The 23,214-nt window shown below is 38.5% G+C and overlaps 1 protein-coding gene across 1 annotated transcript in view; it reads right to left on the bottom strand.

The window, feature by feature from the left end:
* Window positions 1-4,186: 4,186 nt before the first annotated feature.
* LOC142346206 (uncharacterized) overlaps window positions 4,187-23,214 on the bottom strand; it is a 144,776-nt gene continuing 125,748 nt past the window's right edge. Inside the window, exon 26 of the mRNA XM_075398718.1 lies at window positions 4,187-4,524. Within this exon, the coding sequence (XP_075254833.1) occupies window positions 4,419-4,524 (106 nt within the window). The 3' untranslated portion in view covers window positions 4,187-4,418. The remainder of the gene's footprint in view (window positions 4,525-23,214) is intronic.

Genomic DNA, 23,214 nt, shown 5'->3' on the forward strand with positions numbered 1-23,214 from the left:
GCCAGCCATCACTGCGTTTTTTGTGGCGGGAAGAAACAAATGTTGTAGTGTATCAATACACGCGCCATATATTCGTGGCTAAAGACTCGCCCACATGCGCTAACTATGCATTGCAACGCACGGCCCGAGAAAATGTTAACCAGTACCCGGAAGCAACCAAAGCCGTCCTAGAAAACTTCTACATTGACGATTACTCGGATTCGGTGGAGTCACCTGAGAGGGCTCTCAAAAGATCGAAAGAGTTGGTGCATCTTCTCCATCTCGGTGGGTTCAAGCTTACAAAGTTTGTAAGCAATGTACCAAATCTGGCTGATCGAATTGATGGGTCACCTCAGTCCACCGAACCAAAAGTACTTGCCTCATCTAAGGAGGAATCTTCGCACGTGCTTGGGTTGATATGGGATCGCAACAATGATACTCTAGTTGTGAGTCGGGGTACCTCCAGTGCAGCAACTAAGTCTTTAACACAACGCTTGGTATTGAGCCTAGTGTCTAAGGTATTCGATCCCATCGGCCTAGTGGGACCATTTACTGTTTGTGCCCGATTGTTACCAAAAGAACATCTGGCGTGTCAGCGGGCAGCACTGGCTTGAAGAAATACCAAAAGACACTGTTGAAAGGTTCCTCGAATGGAGTGTAGAACTACCCAAGCTTGCCAAAATCACTATACCAAGGAGCTATTTTCCGGAAAATTTGAACACCTGGAACTACACATGTTTGGCGATAGTTCTCAAGAGGACTTCAGCGCTGTTGCATTTCTCCGAGCTCATGTAAACACTTCTAGTGGGCCAAAAACAGCTTTCATTTGTCCTGGGTAAAACTCGCGTCGCATTATGAAGTTGATGACAATTCCAAAGCTGCTTTACTGGCCGCTCGGTTGAAACAAGACATCTGTCGAGCCCTTACTGTGCATGTTAACGAAGTTTTTATGTGGACCAATAGCACTACTGTCTTACAGCGGCTTCACTTCACAAGCAAGCAGCCAAAATTTATTGCAAACCGTGTATGCGAGATTTTAGAGCAAACTAAAGAATGGAACCACGTTTCCTAAAGCGATAATCCGGCAGATGCCGGTACTCGTGGTATGTCCGCTGAGGTCTTGCAATCAAGTAGCTGAGTGAGGGGTCCAGATTTCTTAAGAACCAAGGAATTCTCGTTCGGCCCAAGCACCGAAGTAGGTAAAAACATCAAACTTGGTATAGTAACTAAGGAAACTGACGAAACCAATAGATCATTGGCCGCATCCGTGACCAAGTCAACTAAGGAACCGCCCCATAACTAATTGCCTTCGATAAGTACAGTTCTTATCAGAAGTTGCTACGGATAACAGCGTACACGCTCCGCTTGTTACCTTCTCACGAATGTTACCGTAATGCCGATCGTAGCATCATAGACCCCACGGAGCTTGACGAAGCCGAGAGTCATCTCCAGTACATTGTGCAAGGGAAATCATTTAATGCAGAGCGAAAAGATCTCCTCGAAAACAAATCCGTTAAACGAAGTAGCCGTATTGCTCCATTTTCTCCCTTTATTGGGCCAAATCGTCTAATCCGATCGGCCGGCCGCATCAAACGGTTGGTCGAAGTTGACTTTGATGTAAAACATCCTATCGTTCTCGATGTACGACATGCATTTTTGAAGGTTTTTCCTTAGGCACAACCACGTTAAACATCATCGCCAAGGTATTGACTACCTGCGGGCTAAAGTACACGAACGTTATACCATCCTCAAATTACGATCCTCACTGCGTTCAATTAAATCCAACTGCGTCGCGTGCAGAAAGTTCCGAGCTGCCACTATCCAACCAATCATGGCTGACCTCCCAGTAGAAAGACTCGCATACCAGTCTCCACCCTTCACGAACACCGGGGTCGACTACTTCGGCCCGTTTTACGTTACTGTACGTAGGACTACCGAGAAGAGGTGGGGTTTCCTCTTCACATGCTTAACTACCCGGGCAGTTCTTGAAATCTTTCCGTCCAAGGACGCCATTTCATGTGTGATGGGAATGGAGCGGTTCGTCTCCCGTCGGGATACACCTGCCATTAATTGGTCAGACATTGGCACTCTCTTTGTTGGCGCGGAAAAAACTACGCGAGAATATTGAGAAGTGGAACACCATCAAGATCGCGGCCGAACTGGCCCACAAAGGCATTAAGTGCAGGAACAATCCACCCAGTGCGCCACACCAAGGTGGCATCTGGGAGAGGCTGGTACGTAGTTTTAAGCGAATACTTAACACCATCCTCGGTACTCGTCGTCTCACGGACGAAGTTTTGAACACTACGTTTTGTCTCGCCTAACACGCACTTAACGCACGCCCGTTAACGCTCGTAAGCGCCGAACCGTCCGATATAGGCGCAATAACACCTAATAATTTCCTACTAAGTAACCAAGCAACAGCTATTCCGTCAATCGTTATTGTCGACGAGTTCGATCATCGTAAACGGTACGCCCGCGCACAGTCGTATGCTAACACTATTTGGTCACGTTGGATCAAAGAGTACGTACCGGCGCTGAACCGACGTTCCAAGTGGCAGACGCAGGCCGAGCGACAACTAAAAACTGGTGACTTGGTCTGGGTAGTTGAAGAAACCAACCCAGGGGCTTACTTCCCTACTGCTCGGATCACAAAACTTTGTTACGGTTCCGACAGCGTCGCACGCTCCGCCGTCTTGCGCACATCCACCGGATCGCTCATCCTCCCGCTTGTAAAACTAGAACCCATTCTCCCAACATCTGGGCCGGAGGATGTTAGTAACTAAATAGATGTAAGCGAGAAATATACCAAAATGCGTCATTTTTATTAGCCAATCAGAATCGAGTATTTAAATACCCATAGAAATCGTTCCAATTTACGTACAAAGCTCCGAAAAAGTGCAAATAACATAATTTCAAGTAAATCTAATCATAAGACCTATCAAATAAGACACGATCCGGCTCAAAAATTTTCGGGTTTTTGGATTCATTGGTACAAAATGATTGGTCTGATTCGTTATCAGACAAAATACCGACCAAAAGAGCATCAAAAATTGCCGTCTAAAGTCTCACTTGTTGCTATGTACGTTGTCTACTTATACGTTGCTTTGTCGATAAAACGTTGCTATATATAGCGAAAAAAGATTGAATTGAACGTATACGAAAGAGTGGTTTTACACCTTTACAACTGTATTCCACACTCGCTGACAACTCCGATCTTAAAACATGGGCTGCAAAGTACAACAAAATCACGAAAATCTTATTGTTTCCGTGTACGCAATGAACTCTTTTTGACTGATTTTTCCATGCTGTAAAACTCAATTTGGTTCACTACGGTAGATAACTGTTTCGTTCTTTTTGTGCTTTTATGATGCATTTAGATGGTCCTGAAGTTAATCTGAGAATAGTTCATTTTTTTTCACTTTGGGGCTCCTTCATTCAACTTGGTGTGGTAAAATTGCTCTGATAAGGTTTTTGTCTAGTTCTGCCTTCTTGATAGGATGAAAAAACCAGAATTGCCCAACCTTGATACCACCTCGCTCGTGTTCAGGCGGGCTTTTTGAATTTTTTTCTCCTGCATGCCATTCACTATTAAAGTTTAGCTCGTTTATTAAAGTTTTTCCTCATTTAAAAAAACTTTTCAGTTGTTAGCTTCATTGAGAAATATGTGAAACTTATATAAACCACTTTTCCTTCCTACATTTTACTAAACAATGTACTAGTTCATTGTTTAACTTGTTCAACTTAAAAACAATTAACAGATACTCGGCGAATTTTTTTATTATATGAATGTTTCGACAATTAGCAATTTACAAAGCAGTGCAATTATGAATGATTGTGAAAAAATACGCTGATCATAGCTACATCTGGCACCAAATTTATTCTATGCCTTGCGCTCTTTAACTGAAATGACAATCAGCTAAGCTTGTAAAATCCTCAACGTTAAGAATATAATCATCCATATAGTCCGTGCCATACAGTTGAAACAGACCAATTTGAGGTTTGAAAAACGCCATAACATGCAATTGATCATCGATTTGGTCATTTGAATCTGTTCATTGAGGATTTTACAATCTTCATCGCTGGAGCTCAATTTCATTTGTATTCATTTGTCCATGTGGCGTATATTTGACCTTTAAACTCTGCTCGCAAACTTTTGAAATGTTGCTGATCCAAGTTTATCAGACGCACCACATGACAACGTCGTTTATTCACGAACGGGACAAGTATACTTAGGTGTTGACATAAATTTGGTACCGGATGAACGTTGACAATTGATTGGTTTCCATAAATGGTATAAGCAGAGAACACTTTTTCATGATCCCAGGAGACTTTCCACAAGATCTCTTAATCAAACTTCACAATAATCTACATACATTAGCATCAAAGATTTTAAGGGAGGGTAGGATAGACTTTTTTAGAGAATGTTTTCAGTATAATTATAGTTTGGCACCAACTTCCTTTTCGTTCCATTTTTCAATTAAACTCGATGCCCGCGAGTCCGCGTTCCGGATGCAGTCGAGGTCTTTCCATTCATAACTAGTCCTAAACAAATATCAGCAAACATAACTAAACAAAGGGAAAGCAATTTGTCATCCGCAAACGCACAAAAGTCTGAGCATGGATACTTACCGTCTCCGACAGTCTGGATATAACAATTTCTGATACTTCTGCCTGGGTTTAAATAACCTCAAAATGAGAAGACATTGACGGATTAATTATTTACACCTGTTTCCGTTATCAAGCTCATGAAAAATATTCAAATTAATAGCCAACTAAATTCACGTGGCTTCATCTGAAAGTAACCAGTTCCGAGTCCCATACAGACGAAAGAAGTCAAATCTTTCAAGATGACTGGAAGCTTGTTGCAAGATATGAATCTTGCCTAAAATATAATGTGTTCTAACGCTCTACAAAGTAATATTAACTCACAATTATTTTTCATTATTTGCTAATCATGAATACGTGGGACGAGTCGAAGAGTCGTGCAACATAATCTCTATACTAACCTTACCAAAATTAACAAAGAACTACATAGAAAAAGACAACAGAAACAAATAAATTTTAGCTCAATAAACCTACAGGAAGTGTTTTAAAAAAGCAGACACGATTTTTAGGTAGGGGTAAGGTAGGTGGGGATGGTTGGATGGTGCGCGCATGTAGGTGAAATTCCGGTAGGCGGAGGATAGGTAGGTTGGAGCGGGCTGAGTGCTATGTAGCCCGGGGTTAGGTTGCTTGTGGTGGTAGCTAAGTAGATGTTGGTAATATAGGTGGGAGTAACTATTTTAGCACAAAAACTTCAAAATGACTTTTCGACCTTCAACACCACCCGCGACTTATAGTTACAATAATTTAGTAACTAAATGACTGCTAGACTCCAGTGTTCGCAAAATGCTTCAGCTAAAAAAACATAGCTGGTAGAACACCTAAAACGACTCAGGGATTCCTGCAATAAAAATATTAACTTACTCTACCTATTTCAGAAAAATGAAAAAAATTGAAAACAGAGCATTATAGAGTAAGAAACCAATTTTTAGTTACATTGTGGGTACGTGTGGAGGTCGTAGGTACGTGGAGGGGGCAGGTACGTGGAGGGGTAGGAAATAGTTGGGCGTGGGGTTATTTAGTTAGATAGGTGGAGGGGTAGATGGCCAGTGAAGTAGTTAGAGGGAACATAATTTGGACGGGGAGGGGTCATGAAGGTGGTGTGCAGAGGGAGGTTGGTAAGGCAGCTGGGAGAATGTAGGCAGGCGTAGACAAGTGCCCAGTGGCAGGTAGGTACCTACTCGCAGGGCAGGTAGGGTTAGATGGGGATATGAATGAGAATGGGGAATAGTTTGGGGTAGGTGAGTAGTAAGTAGATGGGTGGTGGTGGTGCGGGGGGAGCAGGGGACTTGATAGGTGGTTGATCATTAGTTTAGATACAAATTGGCAAGAGACTTACATGGGACCAAAAAATTTCAAAAATAACTCTTTACAATGAACATTACCATCAATTTCCAATTAGTATACATTGCAAACCAAGCTGCTGTTAAAGTCCAGTGTTCAAAAACAGAAGCCAGCATTCAAAAACAGAAAAAATCCAAAAACCAAGAAGTCAAAACTCAAGCCACGAAAAAAGCTATCCTCTGCTAAAAAACATTACCAGTAGAGTACGGGAAACGACTCGAAAAGCCGTGTAAAAAACTTAACAGACACTATATTTTTCAAAACAAAAGGAAAAATATCAAAAAGAAGAGAAAACCAATATAGTTTTATAAACATTTGTTAAGAATGTGGAAAAGTTTGAGAGCGGCTGAGATGAGGGGCAGGCAGGAGTAGGAGAGGGAAGTTGGGTGGTCAGATAGGCGTATGGGGGTAGTAGGGGGTTCAGTTAGTTGGATGGGAGTAGGCTGGTGGAGGTGTAAACAGGAGGTTGATAGGTGCCGAGATGGGAGGTAGGTAGGGGTACGGAGGTTGGCAATGGTTAGCTAGTTGGGGTTAGGGAACAGATATAGATAGGTACAGGGGGTAAGGTAGGAGGTTATGTATAGGGGCTAGGTGTTGGGAAAAGGGTAGGTAATTGGGGGAGGGGTAGGTAGGTGCATGGGGTTTGGCGGGGTCTAGCTAGATGGGGGGGTGGCGGAATAGGTATAGATAGGTACAGGGGGTAGTAAAATTATGCATAGGAGGTAGGTGGTGGGGTGTTGGGGAAGGGGTAGATAGTTGGCGGAGGCTGAGGCAGGGGTTAGATAGGTAGGTGGGACTTATATGGGATCAAAAATTCTCAAAAAAACACCTTTTCCCCTAGAGTACTAGCAGCAATTCCAAATGACTAAATAATACAAACTGAGTTAATGTTGAAAATGTCCAAGGTCCAAGGTTCGAAAACAAAAGTCAACGTTCAAGGAATGAAAAAACTTGGTTCGGCTATAAAACAATTTGTGTAATACAAATTATCCTCTTCCATTTAAAAAACCTGCAGAAGAATACGTGGAGTTCTCAAAAATTTGCAGAATACTAATACTCTTCTTGGAGTCGTAAAAGGGCCAAACGTTTAAAATATACGCTTCAAACTTCGTTCAAGAGCGATTAAAAATTGAAGTATAAACTAGAAGTGTCTATTTCTTTGAAATACGGCACACAATCAAAATCAATTCTGCCTACAGCCTGTCCACCAAGGCGGGTGCTCCTTATTTTAACGAGCAAACTTATTGACTTATATCTTTCTGGTTAAAATAATTATTATTTCATCCCATCGTTTTGGGGAAAATATTGATGACCGGCCAAAGATCAATAGCAGAAAAACTACCCTCTGCTACAATTGGGTCAGAACAATCAGATACTATTTTGTTTCACGTCGTCAGAGACCATACTCTGATGACGTGGTCGCCTACTTCATTTTATCGAGCCAATATCAATCTGCTGTGCAAAATGACAAATAATTTTTCGATTTGCACGATAAGACCAAATTTGTCAATTAGCAGTATAAGCATAAACAGTGCGTCATTTGACAAAACCAAAAAATAAGTTCAAGGAATGAAAAAACTTGCTTCAGCTAAAAAACAAACTGTGTAATACAAATAATCCTCTTCCATTAAAAAAAACCTGCTGAAGAATACGTGGAGTTGTCAAAAATCTGCAGAATACTAATACTCTTCTTGGAGTCGTAAAAGGCCCAAACGTTTACAATAATTGCTTCAAACTTCGTTCAAGAGCGATTAAAAATTGAACTATCAACTAGTGGTGTCTACTTCTTTGAAATAGGGCACACAATCAAAATCAATTCTGCCCACATCCTGTCCACCAAGGCAGGTACTCCTTATCTTAACGTGCAAAATAATTGACTTATATCTTTCTTGTTAAAATAATTATTATTTCATCTCATCGTTTTGGGGAAACATGAACGGCCAAAAATCAATAACAGAAAAACTACTCCGAGGACAGTTTCTTCCTCTGCTACAATTGGGTCGCAACAATGAGGACCTGTTTTGTTCACGGTGAAACGTGTACTATTTTGTTCCTCTTTCATGCTCAGTTTAAAATGAAGTCCATACTCTAATGACGTGGTCGTCTGCTTCATTTTATCACGCCACTATCATTCTGCTGTGAAAAATGACAAACAGTTTTTCGAAGTGCACGATTAGCCCAAATTTGTCAATTAGCAGTATAAGCATACACAGTGCGTCATTTGACAAAACCAAAAAATAAGTGCAAAAAGAGTAATAGCCGGAATTATGACCCATCTGAACACTGATGGCTTAGTGATTGAGTAGTTTTTAAAAAGTTAATTAAAGAGGCTCAACCTAGCCAAACTCTAAAATAAGAGAAAACTTCGTTAGTTGAGCAATCGACATGACGACGACGCCCAGGATTGGATATGGTGGTTGGAGGTAGTTTTGAGACCCAAATACCATTATCTACCTGTTTTTTGTGGGTCCAAAAATTTTTGTGCGGCATAAGGGGGAGAGGGGACGTTTTATATAGGGGAAGGGCTAAGGGAACATAATAAAGAAATGAAAGCATTATTTAAGCAGGGGCCCTAATTAACCCCCTCTCTCTCCCTCCACCCCCCCCCCCCCCCACACACACACACACCGCCTTGAAAAAAAATCGTCTCGTAAACAAATATCCTTTTCTTGAAATGTTGCTAGTCATTTCGTTCTCTTGCGCAAATATGTTCACATGATTGAGTGAAGCTGACAGACCATTCTCAATGATTGCATTCAGTTTCAATTGGAAGTGAGTTTAAGGATTACACGATACGGGTTGTTACACCTAGTGGCTACACTCATCTCGACGCTTCAAGTACAGACAGAACGCATATTTGATAAGTTTAGATTGTGCAAGATCTGATATAATAAATATAACCTGGACAAATAGAAATATCGTCTCTACATCTTCTAATATCGTTTTTTAATGAGTAAAAGAAATTGAATTGATGAAAGTCTAGTCTCAGTAATAAATAAACATTTTTTGATTCGTTCTCAATCTGTCTCTTCCCCTTTTTCTAATCCATATTTCCAAATTTTTTCCCGGTTTCATTTCAACATTTCATGGCTGGCGTTGATATTGGTTGCACACCTTGGTAATTGGGTGGGACAAACATTTATGATATTCACGAAGGAAGTATCACTCACATTGGGTGGTGCCCTTCCAAATGGATAACACTACCCTCTCATAGCGTGACATGACAATATTTTTTTATTGTTTCGAATATCATAGTCATCACTTCATTCACCAACCAAGATCATCATTAACTAATGTACAGAGAGGTGGAGGGGTAGGTATTTGGGTTCCCAAACAGTTTGAAGCAAAAATGAGAAATGATTTGAACACAATCAATAGGAGTTTTTTTTGAGTCAATGTGGATTGAAATTGGTAAGCCTTTAACACAAAAACTACTCATTAATGTAGCATACTGCCCCAATGTAAATCTTTCTAACTTTTTTCTGGATGAAATGACTGTAGAAATCTCAAATGTGTATTCGTATACAGATAATCTAATTTTATTAGGAGATTACAATATAAACTTGTTAGGCACAAAAGGTAGACAGTCACTTGATATTTTCACAGCAAACAATGGGCTATGTTACGTTAATGAAACGGAGGCAACATGGACAAATGGTGAAAAATATTCGTTAATTGATCACTGCTTTATCTCGAAGAACCAAATTTTTGAAGCCAGTGTTCTAGAGTCGACTCTTGGAGTTGATCACTTCACAATAGTATATCAGTCATCATTAAAAATAGATCACAGTGATAAGAAAAGGCAGTTTTTGATACGTAATACCAAGAAATATTCAAGATCAAATTTCAATCGCGACATTGCGCTGCAAGATTGGTCGCCTATGTACCAGATAAATGAGCCGAACGAAATGTTTTTAAAATTTATCGAAAATTTTGAAAATATACTGAGTTGTCATGCACCTTTGAAGTTGGTAGAAAGTAGTATCAAAAAACAACAAAAGCAATGGTTGACAAAAGAATTACGTGGTCTCATAAATGAAAAACACCGTCTCTTTAATGCGTGGAAGAAAAACCCAAAATCAGAGATTTATAATATTTACAAATCTTTACGCAATTCAGTGACTAGAAAACTGAAAAAAGCTGCAGATGATTACACAAAGAATTTTTTCCAGCAGCTACCAACTTCAAGAGAACAATGGAAATTCATCAAAAACAGGATCAATTCCAACAGCCAAAGAGAAAAAATTGACAAATTAAGGGAAGATAGTCATTTTGTTGAGGATGACAGGGAGATTGCCAATGTTCTTAATAATTGTTTTGCGAGACTAGGATTATACAAAGGCAAAGACGTTGCTCCAAATTGTTCTTCCCTAACATTTGATGGACCGGAATTTAGCTTCCGACCAGTCACCAGAAAAGAATTGTATAATGTTATTGATAATCTACCTAAGCATAAATCTCCCGGACCGGGCTATATACCAGCATGGGCGCTAAAAGATAGTAAACTGTCTATTGGAACTCATTTACAATTTGTCGTCAATGAATGTATAAACAAAAACACGTTTCCTAATATTTTGAAAACAGCGCATGTTACACCTGTCTATAAGAAGGGAGACCGACTAGAACCAGAAAACTATCGACCCATATCAGTCACACCAACTCTAGCAAAAATTTTTGAGCGATTACTACTTGAACAACTAACTCACCACCTAACTCTTAATGGTCTGATTAACAAGAATCAATTCGGCTTTCAAAAGCAAAAGTCCTGTCTCGATACTATCATTTCATTAACTGAAAAGATAAACCAATGCGTTGACGAAAACGAAATTGTTGTCACACTCTTTTTAGACTTAGCAAAGGCTTTCAACTCAATATCTATAGATGTTTTTATGAACAAAATAAAAAGGTATGGAATTGGAGAAAATGCAAGATTCTTATTAAACTCTTTCCTTTGTGATAGAAAACAGTGTGTAAAAAATGGGATAGCAAAATCAGATTGGGTTGTCATAAATCACGGTGTTCCTCAGGGAACTGTCTTAGGGCCTCTAATTTTTATCCTTTATGTCAACGATTTCAGTGAAGCTGTATCAACGAATTGTGATGTATTACAGTTTGCCGATGATACAGCAATTCTATGTCATGCAAAGAATGAAGCAAATTTGCAGCTAATAGCTGAAGATACATTAAACAAGACAGATCAATATATGAAACAAAACAGGTTAACTTTGAATGAGAAAAAAACGGAGTTAATGGTGTTCAGGAAGGAAAAATTGCCGATCATTGAAACTGTCGATTTCAAGGGACACCGATTGGAAGCATCTGAAAAATGTAGATATTTAGGTGTAATAATTGATAGGGAACTGACATAACAAAATCAACTAAAAAAGGTTATCAGTAAAATGGCTTCAGCAATCAGATCATTATATTTGGTTCGTTATCAGGTACCGCTAAAAACAAGAATAAATCTTTTTAAATCACTAGTTTTGTCTCATTTAGATTTTAGCGGAATTTTTTTTTTCAAAATTTACCATCTTACTCTATTGACAGAATTAACAAACAGATAAACTGGGGAATAAAAGTTTGCTTTATGAAAACCAAATACGATACTGCCAGAGATCTACTTCTGGAGACTAAAATTCTTCCAGCAGAGCTCCAAATAACACGGGTGTCTCTAAATAGGTTTTTCAATATTCTCCAACAAACAAGAAATCGCACTAATAAACATTTCAGATTTTTAGAAAACGTGCCTATTATTGTAAACAAACGAACCCAAAACCTTTTCTTAGAACAAAAATGTAAGTCAAAATGGAGTAATGGTTCAATTGTTCGTAACTTTATTCGAAAATGGAACACACTTCCAATTACAATTAGAAAAGAAACGTCGAAGACCAAATTTAAACAAAAAGTTACAGCGGAAATGCTTAAACGACACGAAAGAGTTCCAATAGACAGAAGGGTTGCAGGATTTAAACATATTTTTTATTAAATTATTTTACGAAAACCGAACCTTAGTTTGTTATAAATTAGAAAAAAATAATGTTTGATTAATAAATTTCTAACATGTAACATTAACCAAGTGGTTAGTTTAATTTACATGTTTGCAGATTAAAAAAAAGAAAGTTAAAGGTGCAAAAAGAACACCAATTTTATGAAAATAATGCAAGTATTCGTCTTTTCAGCATTTGCAGGAGGCAAATCACAATTCCTCTCCAGGTGTGAAACAATGCTTGCTTGCAAAGGGGAAGTTATCATAAAATCCTGGTCAGTTGGTTGTCCAGCAGATCCATTAAGCAAACAAATTTCCGCAAGCAGTGAATTGGTCTCAGGAATCAAGTTTTTCGGTTCTCACACAGGTGAAAAGTTTAATATAGAGCAGGTCGATGATATTCGATCATTTACACGATCATGTCTCAATGTCATGTCAACGGACCATGAAAAGCTAAGGCGTGGTCACCAAAATTGCGCATTCTCTCATTTTATCAAAATGGAAACTTTATTTTGCCGTCATACAACGAACGCCTATCATGTAGTTCAAAGCTGTTCTAAATAAATTTGGCATAAGTTGAGGGCCTAGGGTTCGAATGAGCACAACAGAAAGTCAAGAACACAATTGTACCATTGTTAGAAGAAAACGAAGGCTTTTTTTCCTTATCAGAGGTTTTGTTTTCAAGGCAGCAAAATCAGCCATATCACCGCATCCTAAAATTTGGGATGCACAAAGAGCGTAAGTTGCCAATTATACAGCCATTCTCCTGTTTCCTTGATCAAAGAGCTTTTTGAGGGCTTTCATCAGTTATTTTATCTACTAAGGAGTCTGATTGAGTTACAATGCCAATGCACGCTGCCCTTATTTGGTCTACCAAACATTTTTCTCAACAGCCAGTTTTGCTTTTTGGTAGACAAGTCTGCTACCAAACGCTAATCGTGGAATAACAGAGCTCAAGATACTATCGAATGCTGTTCTCTGATCCTCAAACTCGCAGAAAACACTTCTTGATTCTTTAGAAAGAGTATTACATCAATAATACACCTTCTTTTGCGAACAAACCCGGTTTCAAAGAAGTCTAGGTGCCAGCTGAGAGCGGTCCAAATAACCAACGTCATCCATCATCATTTCTGTCTCGCTGACTCCGTTCTGTAAACATGCTGCCAGAGAACTTGGAGTTCAAATTCCAGCACCCGACAATTCAAGTCTACAGCTGCTGTTTCTGCTCACCCTATTGCCGACTCCCTTCATATCTTTGGTGACAATAGCTCTTTATTTTTCTAAGTTAAAACCCGCAATATTGTGCTGACTTTAAAATTACTCATTTCTATGCAAAGTTCCTGCTCAGCACTTGCTTTGAAGCTACCGTCCAAGTGCCAGCAGTGCTGCATTAAATCCGGCAATTCTCCATCAATTTCAGTTTACTTAGAGTGCTACCGAGAACAATAGAGGCACCAAAGGGTCTCCTTGTTGAACTTACTGTTGGCTAGATATGTAGTTGTTGCAGAAGTACAGATGACAATGCTGTGCTTAACAAAAGTTTGTATTGGAGCACAGAAAAGAACTTAGAAAATATCTTAGAGCTTAGAAATTTAACTTATGTTGATAAACTCAGAAAGAAAACAAACTTACCAGATTTATAACGACAACTGCAGCTCACAATTTAGAAAATGAATGTAAATCAGTTTAGATCTGTATGTTTGTCAAATATTGATATTTATCTACTAATATTGAACAGGAAATGCAACTTTGCGAACCATCTCAAGTGAACTAAATTTTTGCATGTAATAATGAAATGACGCCCACTCATACGCCCCAAAATCGCCTGATTTTTGATACTTTAACCTTTTAACAAATGTACACTGTAAATGTTATATTTTTTTTCCGACTATATATACCACTGATTTTTGCTAAATTCTTCACAATTTTCTTCTCTTTTGAATCTCCTAAAATTAACTCTTATTCTCTCAAATATCTTTTGAGCTTTAACAGCTTTAATCTCTAACGTGCCAAAACTCGTCCCGCCTCATCGGGGTTGTTGCGCTACAGTGTTCGTAATCCGGCTAACAGGTTATGGGCCCAGCCATCAGACCGTTGATACGCTAATAGAGTTTTGGTTGAGATTGAAGTGTCAGTGTTGGCAGTTTTAGCTCTTCTAGATTGACGAGAGTTTTAAGATAAAAAAATTGAGATTTCCCTCGTAAATAAAAGCTAAATCAGAAATTGTGAAAGAAAAGTTGAAGTTTAAACTTCATTATGGAACCATCAAACAATAGTTTGAAATGGATGACGTTTAGCGGGTTGGCTGAGGACTACCCAACATGGAGCACTCGTTTCTCTGCCTTTGCACATACCAAGGGCCTCTTCGAAACGCTCACAGACACAGTTGAGCTACCTGACAGGCCAGCACCACTGAGGGAAGATGCCAATGATGCGCAAACGCGAGAACACGAGGCACAGACTCAAGCTAGAGCTACAGCTGTACAGGAAGATGAGAGCCGCAAAAATCAGATCTGGTGCTACCTGGCGATGACTCTAGACGCCAGCAGCCTCATGCTCATCCGCCATGACTGTGTGAACAGCAAGGGTCTTGGAGATGGCCAGAAAGCGTGGCAACTTCTCCAGCAACGCTTCAGAAGTGACGAGACTACCACAGTGATAAGTCTGATGAGGCAGTTGGCCAGACTACAACTTCGAGAGGACGAAGCCACCCACCAGTACTTCATCAGAGCGCAAGAACTGGTCACCCGATTGCATCATGCTGGTGAGGAGCTTTCTGAGACGCTGTTTAATGCAATGGTATTGAACGGACTTCCACAACGATACGAGCATTTTGTGGTGCAGGAGAGCTTCAATCCTGCAGAGAACTTTGTGGAACTGAGGAAGCGTCTCACCAACTTTGAGGAGAGCCGCAGACAGAGAGATGATGTGGAGGAGGATTAGCACGTTGCCATGTCAGCAAAGAATACTTCTCATCAAATTGGTATACACTCTTCATTCAAATCACATCCTAGGAAGACTTTTTCTAAGCCTAGTAATTCCAAAGGCCCTAGATTGTGTTTTGTATGTAACAAACCCGGACATTTAGCAGCTAGTTGTTACAAAAAAGACAACGCTGTATGTAGTATATGCAAGGCTAAGGGCCACCTAGCAAGTGCATGTAAACAACAACAAAAAAGTCCTCATAAAGGCTTAGCATCTAGTTTAAGCGCTGAGAGCTCATTTGAAGTTTCAAAAAGTGATTTAGTAGTAGATTCAGGCAGTACTGATCACATGATGATAGATAAAACTTGGTTTAAAAATTACCAAAAACTAGAAACCACAAATAATAATCCAGATGGAGGGAAAACAAAAGTTGAAGGAATAGGAGATGTAGATGTGGAAGCACGAGACACTAAAGGTGTGCTACATAAGTTGACTTTTGAAAAAGTTCTGCATGTACCAGAGTACAAAACAAACTTAATTTCGGTTTCAAGTTTAGTTCAAAAAGAACACGAATTATTTCACACAAAAGCTAAGTCAGTTCTAAAACTCAGAAGCAAAGAAAGCTTCAGACTGATAAGAAGAGGCAAATTGTTCTTCTTACCATACAGAAAAGAAAAAAAGCACCACTTTTCAAACTTAAGTGGGGGCACGTGTCAAGCAAAACTTTGGCACAAAGGACTTGGACATTTGAACTTTAGAGATGTAGCAAATACAACAGACGAAGCTTCCCAAGCTTCAGATTTTTGTGAAACTTGTGCTCTGGGAAAAATTTCGAAAAAGCCTGTTCCAAAAGTGAGCGATAACAAAGCAACTCAAAAACTAGAAAGAGTTTACTCTGACGTTATTGGACCAGTTAGTCCATCAAGTATAGGTGGCAACAGATATGCAATTAGTTTCATAGACGAATTCAGTGGCTACGCAGTAGTAAAATTTATGAAATACAAAACGCAGGCATTGCAAACTTTCAAAGAGTATGTTGCACAATATGGCCGACCAAAATTTTTGAGAACTGATAATGGAACAGAATACAAAAACAGAGCCTTTAAAAAATTTTGCATAAGCAAAGAAATAGCTCGTGAGTTCACAGTTCCTGAAACACCTGAGCAAAAATGTGTTGCAGAACGTTTTAATAGAACAGTAGTAGAAGCTGCAAGATGCCTTCTAATAGATTCAAAATTGCCAAAAAGCTATTGGGTTCGAGCTGTAGATACATCATGTTATGCTAGAAATTTAGTTGTCAAAGACAAAAATACAAAATCAGCCTTCGAAAAATTTTTCGGTAGAAAACCAAGAAGCGACCATCTAAAAGTGTTTGGTTGTGTAGCCTATTCAAAAAACCGTGATGCCAGTAAGAAATCAAAGTTTGATTCAAAAGCAACAAAGTGCCTGTTCATTGGTTACTCTGATAACACAACAGCTTATTTGTTGCAAAACCTAAGAACTAGGCAAATTTTCACTTCTAGAAACGTTAAGTTCAATGAAAACAATCTACCAGGTTTTCATAATGAAACCGAAGATATAGAAGACAGCTTTCTATATCTAGACTTAGACGAAGTAAGAGAAGAACTTCAGGATACAAGCAACTCAAGTGAGTTAAGTTCAGAGGTTGAATTAACTGAGACAGAGAGCGTTCAAGAAAGTGAAAACATTACAGAAGCTGAAGTTGATCAAGAAATTAAAGAAGAAAAACCAAGTCCTATTGTCAAACAAAAATCCAAAATTAATGTAAAGTTTAATCCAAATGTCGCAGTGAAAAACAAAGAAAAAAAGCCTTCAAAAATCCCAGTACCAGTCAAAAAATCGCAACAGAAAAAATTAAAACCACCCTCAAGACTGCAAATGATAGGTAAGCTAGGTCAAATAGCAATTCCTTCAGGAGACCAAAAGACCTTCCAACTTTGGTCAGAGTACGATGAAATGAAAAGATTGAGAAAGGAAGCAGCTCAAGATAAGGAACTTAAGCGAAGTGATAGGTCTAGAGCGCCTCCGGAACGTTTTGGTAAAAGCTATTCTCATGCTGTTCAAAGCACATTAACAAAAAATTTCATCGAGCCTGAAAACTTTGAAAACGCTATTAATTCTGAACAAGACAAATGGCTTGAAGCAATGAAAACAGAGATAGAAAGTTTAAATGAAACACAAACTTGGGACTTAGTTCCAAAAGAAAAAGGACAAAATATTATTCCTGGCCGATGGGTGTACAAAATTAAACATGATTCAAACGGAAATATCGATAAGTTTAAAGCTCGTTACGTAGCAAAAGGTTTTAAACAAATTGAGGGAATTGAATATTCGGATACCTTTGCTCCCACAAGCAAACCTGAAACCTTTAAAATTCTACTAGCTTTATCAGCTATCGAAAATTTCTTTTTAAAACAAATGGATGTAAAAACAGCTTATTTGCATCCTAAATAGACGAAGAAGTCTATCTAGAGCAACCAAAAGGTTTTGAAAAATTAGACAGCAATGGCAACAAGTTAGTTTGTAAGCTTAAAAAATCAATATATGGACTGAAGCAAGCAGCCAAAAATTGGTATCAGGAGCTTTCAAATTTTCTAATTCAGCAAGGTTTTGAAAGAAGTAAACACGATTACTGTCTTTTTCTAAAAAACGAAGAAGATGAAAAACTGTATGTTCTAACCTGGGTTGATGATTTAGTCATAGCAGGAAATAGTCAAACCGAGATCGACAAATTGAAAAGTTCACTGGAATCAAAGTTTAAAATGGACGACAGAGGAGATCTTGAATGGTTTCTCGGAATGCGAATTCTGAAAACAGAAAAAGGAATAACTTTAGATCAAGAAAAGTACACTCAAAACATTTTAGAACAGTTCAATATGCAAGACTGCAAACCAAGCAAAACGCCAGCAGAAAATAACCTAAAACTTGAAGTAGCTCAAGAAAATTCAGTAAGAGTAGATTCTCATGAGTTTACAAGTCTAGTAGGTTCATTACTTTACCTAGCTAAGCAAACTAGACCAGACATCATGTGGATCACAAATGTCTTATCACGCTTCATGAATGACCCAACTGTTGAGTATTTCAATGTTGGCAAGCGCGTGTTGAGATACCTACGACATACTAAATCTCTTAGACTCTTTTTCCCATCAACCAGCAACAGCACTCTAGTTGGTGAAACAGATGCAGACTGGAGTGGAGACGCGAATGATAGACGATCGACCACAGGATACTATTTCAAGCTGGGAGACAGTGGGGGATCTGTCAGTTGGCAAGTCAAGAAGCAACCGACAGTGTCACTCTCATCTTGTGAGGCAGAATACCAGGGTTTAGCTGCCGCGGTGCAAGAAGCCATTTTCTTGCGTGGTCTTCTTAGAGAACTGGGGTACGAACAGTTTGAGCCCACAACCATTGGAGAGGACAACCAGAGTTGCATAAAGCTTGCAACTAACCCGGTGCTTCACAAACGATCCAAGCACATCGGCACGAAGTATCATTTTATCCGAGAACGAGTTGATGACAACTCAATCAAATTGATCTACACGCCAACAGATGAAATGGCAGCAGATCTTCTGACAAAAGCTTTGCCACAGCAGAAAGTAGAACAACATCGAGAACAACTATTGGGCGAATCCAGATTCTTACCTAGCGGCAACAATCTGAGTGGGGGTATTGGAGCACAGAAAAGAACTTAGAAAATATCTTAGAGCTTAGAAACTTAACTTATGTTGATAAACTCAGAAAGAAAACAAACTTACCAGATTTATAACGACAACTGCAGCTCACAATTTAGAAAATGAATGTAAATCAGTTTAGATCTGTATGTTTGTCAAATATTGATATTTATCTACTAATATTGAATAGGAAATGCAACTTTGCGAACCATCTCAAGTGAACTAAATTTTTGCATGTAATAATGAAATGACGCCCACTCATACGCCCCAAAATCGCCTGATTTTTGATACTTTAACCTTTTAACAAATGTACACTGTAAATGTTATATTTATTTTTCCGACTATATATACCACTGATTTTTGCTAAATTCTTCACAATTTTCTTCTCTTTTGAATCTCCTAAAATTAACTCTTATTCTCTCAAATATCTTTTGAGCTTTAACAGCTTTAATCTCTAACGTGCCAAAACTCGTCCCGCCTCATCGGGGTTGTTGCGCTACAGTGTTCGTAATCCTGCTAACAGTTTGCAAACGAGGCAACGCCAGGAAACAGTGATTTTGCAGTTTTCAGGAATTACTTCTTTTAACTGAAAAAGCAGTTTTAAAGTTGATCTGTAAACTAACACGGATGCAGCTATTTTGAAGCTTTGCAAAAATTATCTTTGTTGCATGCACAACGACTACAGCACGAGCCCTGACTGCTGCTAATACTACCTGCCGCTTTGTTTTAAGAAATTACTTTATCATCTCACTTTTCTAGCCAAAATTTATGAACTCGCTTATAGCTCGCATCCATTCATCTGGTGCTGGGCGATACCATCCAATAAAGGGGAGAGTTGGGGTTTGTTTAATCTCATCGATTTGTTCGACTGAGCTGCTCCAATGAGACCGAAAAAACCAAAAGTCCCGGTCCTTGCGGTCAGTCCACAGACAAGTGCAATTGACAGAAAATAAGGAAGGGGAGAATTATGGGGACTGACGAATCAATTTTGTTCGCACATGTCAACTTTCTTTTCGTTATGGCTAAAATCTGAGATCAATCGAACGTAAAATTAACTACGATAACGTTGAGGTGATGTATTTTATTTTGTGGGTGACGTATGACAAAAACTGTTTAAAACTATTTATTTTACAATCCTAAGGCCAGGGTGACAAGTATTGCTTTGCTGAGCGCCAGACTAGGGGAGCAAAAACAATGCGGCAGTATAAAAAACACCCAACATTTCCAAGAATTTCTTTCAAGATTATTCACAAGTCGGTTTTTCAAATCTCTTAAAACCCGACTTCCGGGGGACAATTAAAAATCTCAACAATTTTTAATTGTCCCCCGGTAGTCGGGTTTTAAGACATTTGAAAAAATCGACTTGTGTACAATCTTGCAGGAAATTCTTGGAAATGTTGGGTGTTGGGAGCTATTGGACGTATTTCTCGATAGTTGACAATCGTTTACTGCAAAAACTTCAGCTTTATTTTGAGGAAAATAAAACCAGGTATTTTCAAAAATTAGATACCAAAATTGTTATTTGTTTCAATTAGCGACGATGAACAATATTTAGTTTGCTTTAGCTTCTAGGAACCAAGAAAGCTGTTGAAAACTCATTTAAAATTGTTCTGGGACACAAAAGCTGGTCCCAAAAACAACTAAAAAGGGACGAAAATGTTTTCAGCACAATTGTTTGTTCACGGTTTGTTCATGGTCATGAACGGTTGAAAAATCAAAAATTCTCCCGATAAATCTCTCGAAGGCCGCAAAACCCATTCTTTAAAAAGAGCAAATATGGTCGATTATTCTGAAAAAAAGTCAAGTCTTTGCAAAACTTTTCATATTAGATTACGCAAACAATCTGCCAAAACAATTAATCGTGCCAAAAATTCAAGTTCATTTCTTTCTGACTTTCCTATGAAGAGATTTTTCTCATCAGCAATTGCTTTATGGCAAAACTCAAAGCGGCATTTTAAAAATTATGGCAGAAATATGAATTATATTATTTTTCCACAAAAAAATTAAAAATTTTCTACAAATTTTTAAAACGTCCCATGTTGCAGATTTTCTTTCATTAGTATTTTTTTTAAATTTGATTTCACAGGAAAAAGAAAAGTTTTGCTACTTTCTTTCTTCTGGGCTCCAAAATAGCAACATGCGTTGATAGGCTGAAATTATAGAAATTGCAGTTTCATATTAACATTTATGGTGAATGAAACCATAAACGACTTCAAAAGTTCAAGTACAATATCTTTAAACGTTCACAAGGTAACATGAACATATTCAGTAGATCAACGGAAATTAGCTGCGATTGCCCTGCCCAGAAACCAATTGCGAAAAACGGAGTTTGATACAGAAAAAGTATCAAAAAGTTATCAAAATTATCAAAGGAGAATGAGTTAGTTTAATTGCATTTGGTAGTTAAATTTGTATCTGAACACGATGGGACCAAAATTAAAACTAATAAGGCTTATACTTAACAAAGTATACGTAACATGCATCTAAAGTTGGGCTTCATAATTTTATCCTGCTTCATTTTTGATTTTGTTTTTCAATAATGGATCTGTGCACTTAGGTAGTTTTGCTGAGCAATTGCATGACCGAACAATGAAACCAACTTAAAGAAGGCATAAACTTTTTACATCTCTAATGTAAATTGTTGAAAAGGGCAAGACTACGCAGAGCAACACATAAATCAGTCTGATACAGAGAAAATAGTGCACAACAATAGCAGGCTGAGTAGATAACCCGGCTATCAATCACGGTAATTGTTTTTTTGGCTACGCACCAAAAAACTTTTCTAATGTATATGAATAACAACATCAACAGCCCAAGGGTTCTGAAGTTGCCTAAACAATACTTTTGCAACTAGCTGATTCCATGCAAAACATGCCTAAACTTTTGAAGGAGTTTTACGGGAGTCGTAAATTGTCTCTATACAATACAGCTTTCTTCGTTCTCCTGTCAAGCCCCAAGATCCCTTAAATATTTCTAACAATGCGCGATTCATTTTATTAATTTTTTTTTCATTAAAAAAAATTGCAAAATTGGTGTTATATTTTCGCCCAAGGCTGTTAAAATTAAAGTTTAAACTAACCAAAAGTTTAACAAACTTGGACAACCGGTTATAATTTTCTAAATTACAAGCGCTGATTATCTCCAATGAACTGAAAAACTTGGAAATTCTTGAGAGGTATGTTATAACATTCTGCTAGAAGTTTTTTTGTTAATTTTGGCAACAAAAACTGCACATATAGCCGGCAGATTGTCGGAATAGCTGCCAAATAGACTTGCGTGTCGTAAAATACAGATAGAAAAAGATACAGAAACGAGTTGAAAAAGTTATTTACTCAAAGTTTTTTAAGTAAACTTAAATTAAGTGCAAAATCATTTTGCTGAGTGATATAAGTCACGGATGAAAAAAATCTATTAACAACATGCAGGATCTTCAATTCATAGGGGGGAGGGGGTGTTGTATCCTACAAAAACTTTTTGGGTACATAAACTTCGGTCACTGGAGAGGTTCGAACCCGTATTGCCCCGGATAACAGTCTGCTTCCTTAGCCACTTGTCGATAGCTCCTTTGCCATCGCCAATTCAGATCGCGCAAAAATCAACAGATCAAACGTGAAAAAATCACCTAAAATGTCAAGCAAAAGAATGTTCTCAAATGTCCCCAGAAAAATGGCCCTCAGACGACTGAATAAAAAAACATACCAGGACAATCCTTGCCTACAATTCAAAGAATTGTCATTGACCAAAGAAAAAACGGATCTATTCTGTTTCGGCACCCCAGTGTTTTTCATGACCCCCAGTTACAAATTATATGTTGTTATATAGCACGTTACTACGTAAGAAAATAGCACGTGCACCTGGGGGTCATAAAAGATTTAAGCTCACTAAGCTGGGGGGGGGGGGGCAAAACAGAATAGATCCGAAAAATCTATACCTGGAAAGCACTAGGAAATGGCTCCAAAAACTATTAATAAAACGATCAAACAAAACTTTTAAAAAATTAAACAAATCATCAAAGTCAAATTGTTGCATGTGAACAAAAAACCACTAGCGACAAAGCGAATTTTTGTTCAAACACCGTTTTCTCACTCTACTTTAAAATTAGAACGAAAAATTCCACGCCGCAAAAACCACTCGCTTTTTCACTCCACTTGATGTTTCGGCACGACCAAAATCTCTAATGTGACATCGAAAATCATCAAAATGTGTGAACAGTTCTAAAAAAAGGGCAGCACTCCAATACGAATTAAATTCTTCGAATTGTGAAAAAGCAAGAGCACCGCAATATAGCTATAATCAGCTTACTGATTTGCAGTTATAAAGAAAATTTTTCATCAGATCTTGCACGATGTAAACTTTCTTCTTTCATGCGGAGGTTCTCATTCTTAGTGCGCAACTCACTTCCATATGGATCTTCCTCGTTAGCGGGAAGCATAATCTGGACAGTGCCATTAGGCGATGTATACGGCACTAAGCCCGCCTGCGAAGGGGTGTGGCCTATAGTGGCCGAGCGAACGAGGTTGCTAGCACCGCCAGTGCCGTCATCATATGACTCAAAATCAGCCATCTCCGACTTGACCTTAGCCAATCGGGCAGAAGGTTTGGATGGAACTAGAGGTCTGAACTGAAATGTAATATCAAACCCAAATGTCAATTCGGGTTTTATTCAGATCTGAGTGCGGCGGT

The sequence above is a fragment of the Convolutriloba macropyga genome, chromosome 9, assembly GCF_964194025.1.
Source record: "Convolutriloba macropyga chromosome 9, txConMacr16.3, whole genome shotgun sequence".
Lineage (NCBI taxonomy): Eukaryota > Metazoa > Xenacoelomorpha > Acoela > Convolutidae > Convolutriloba > Convolutriloba macropyga.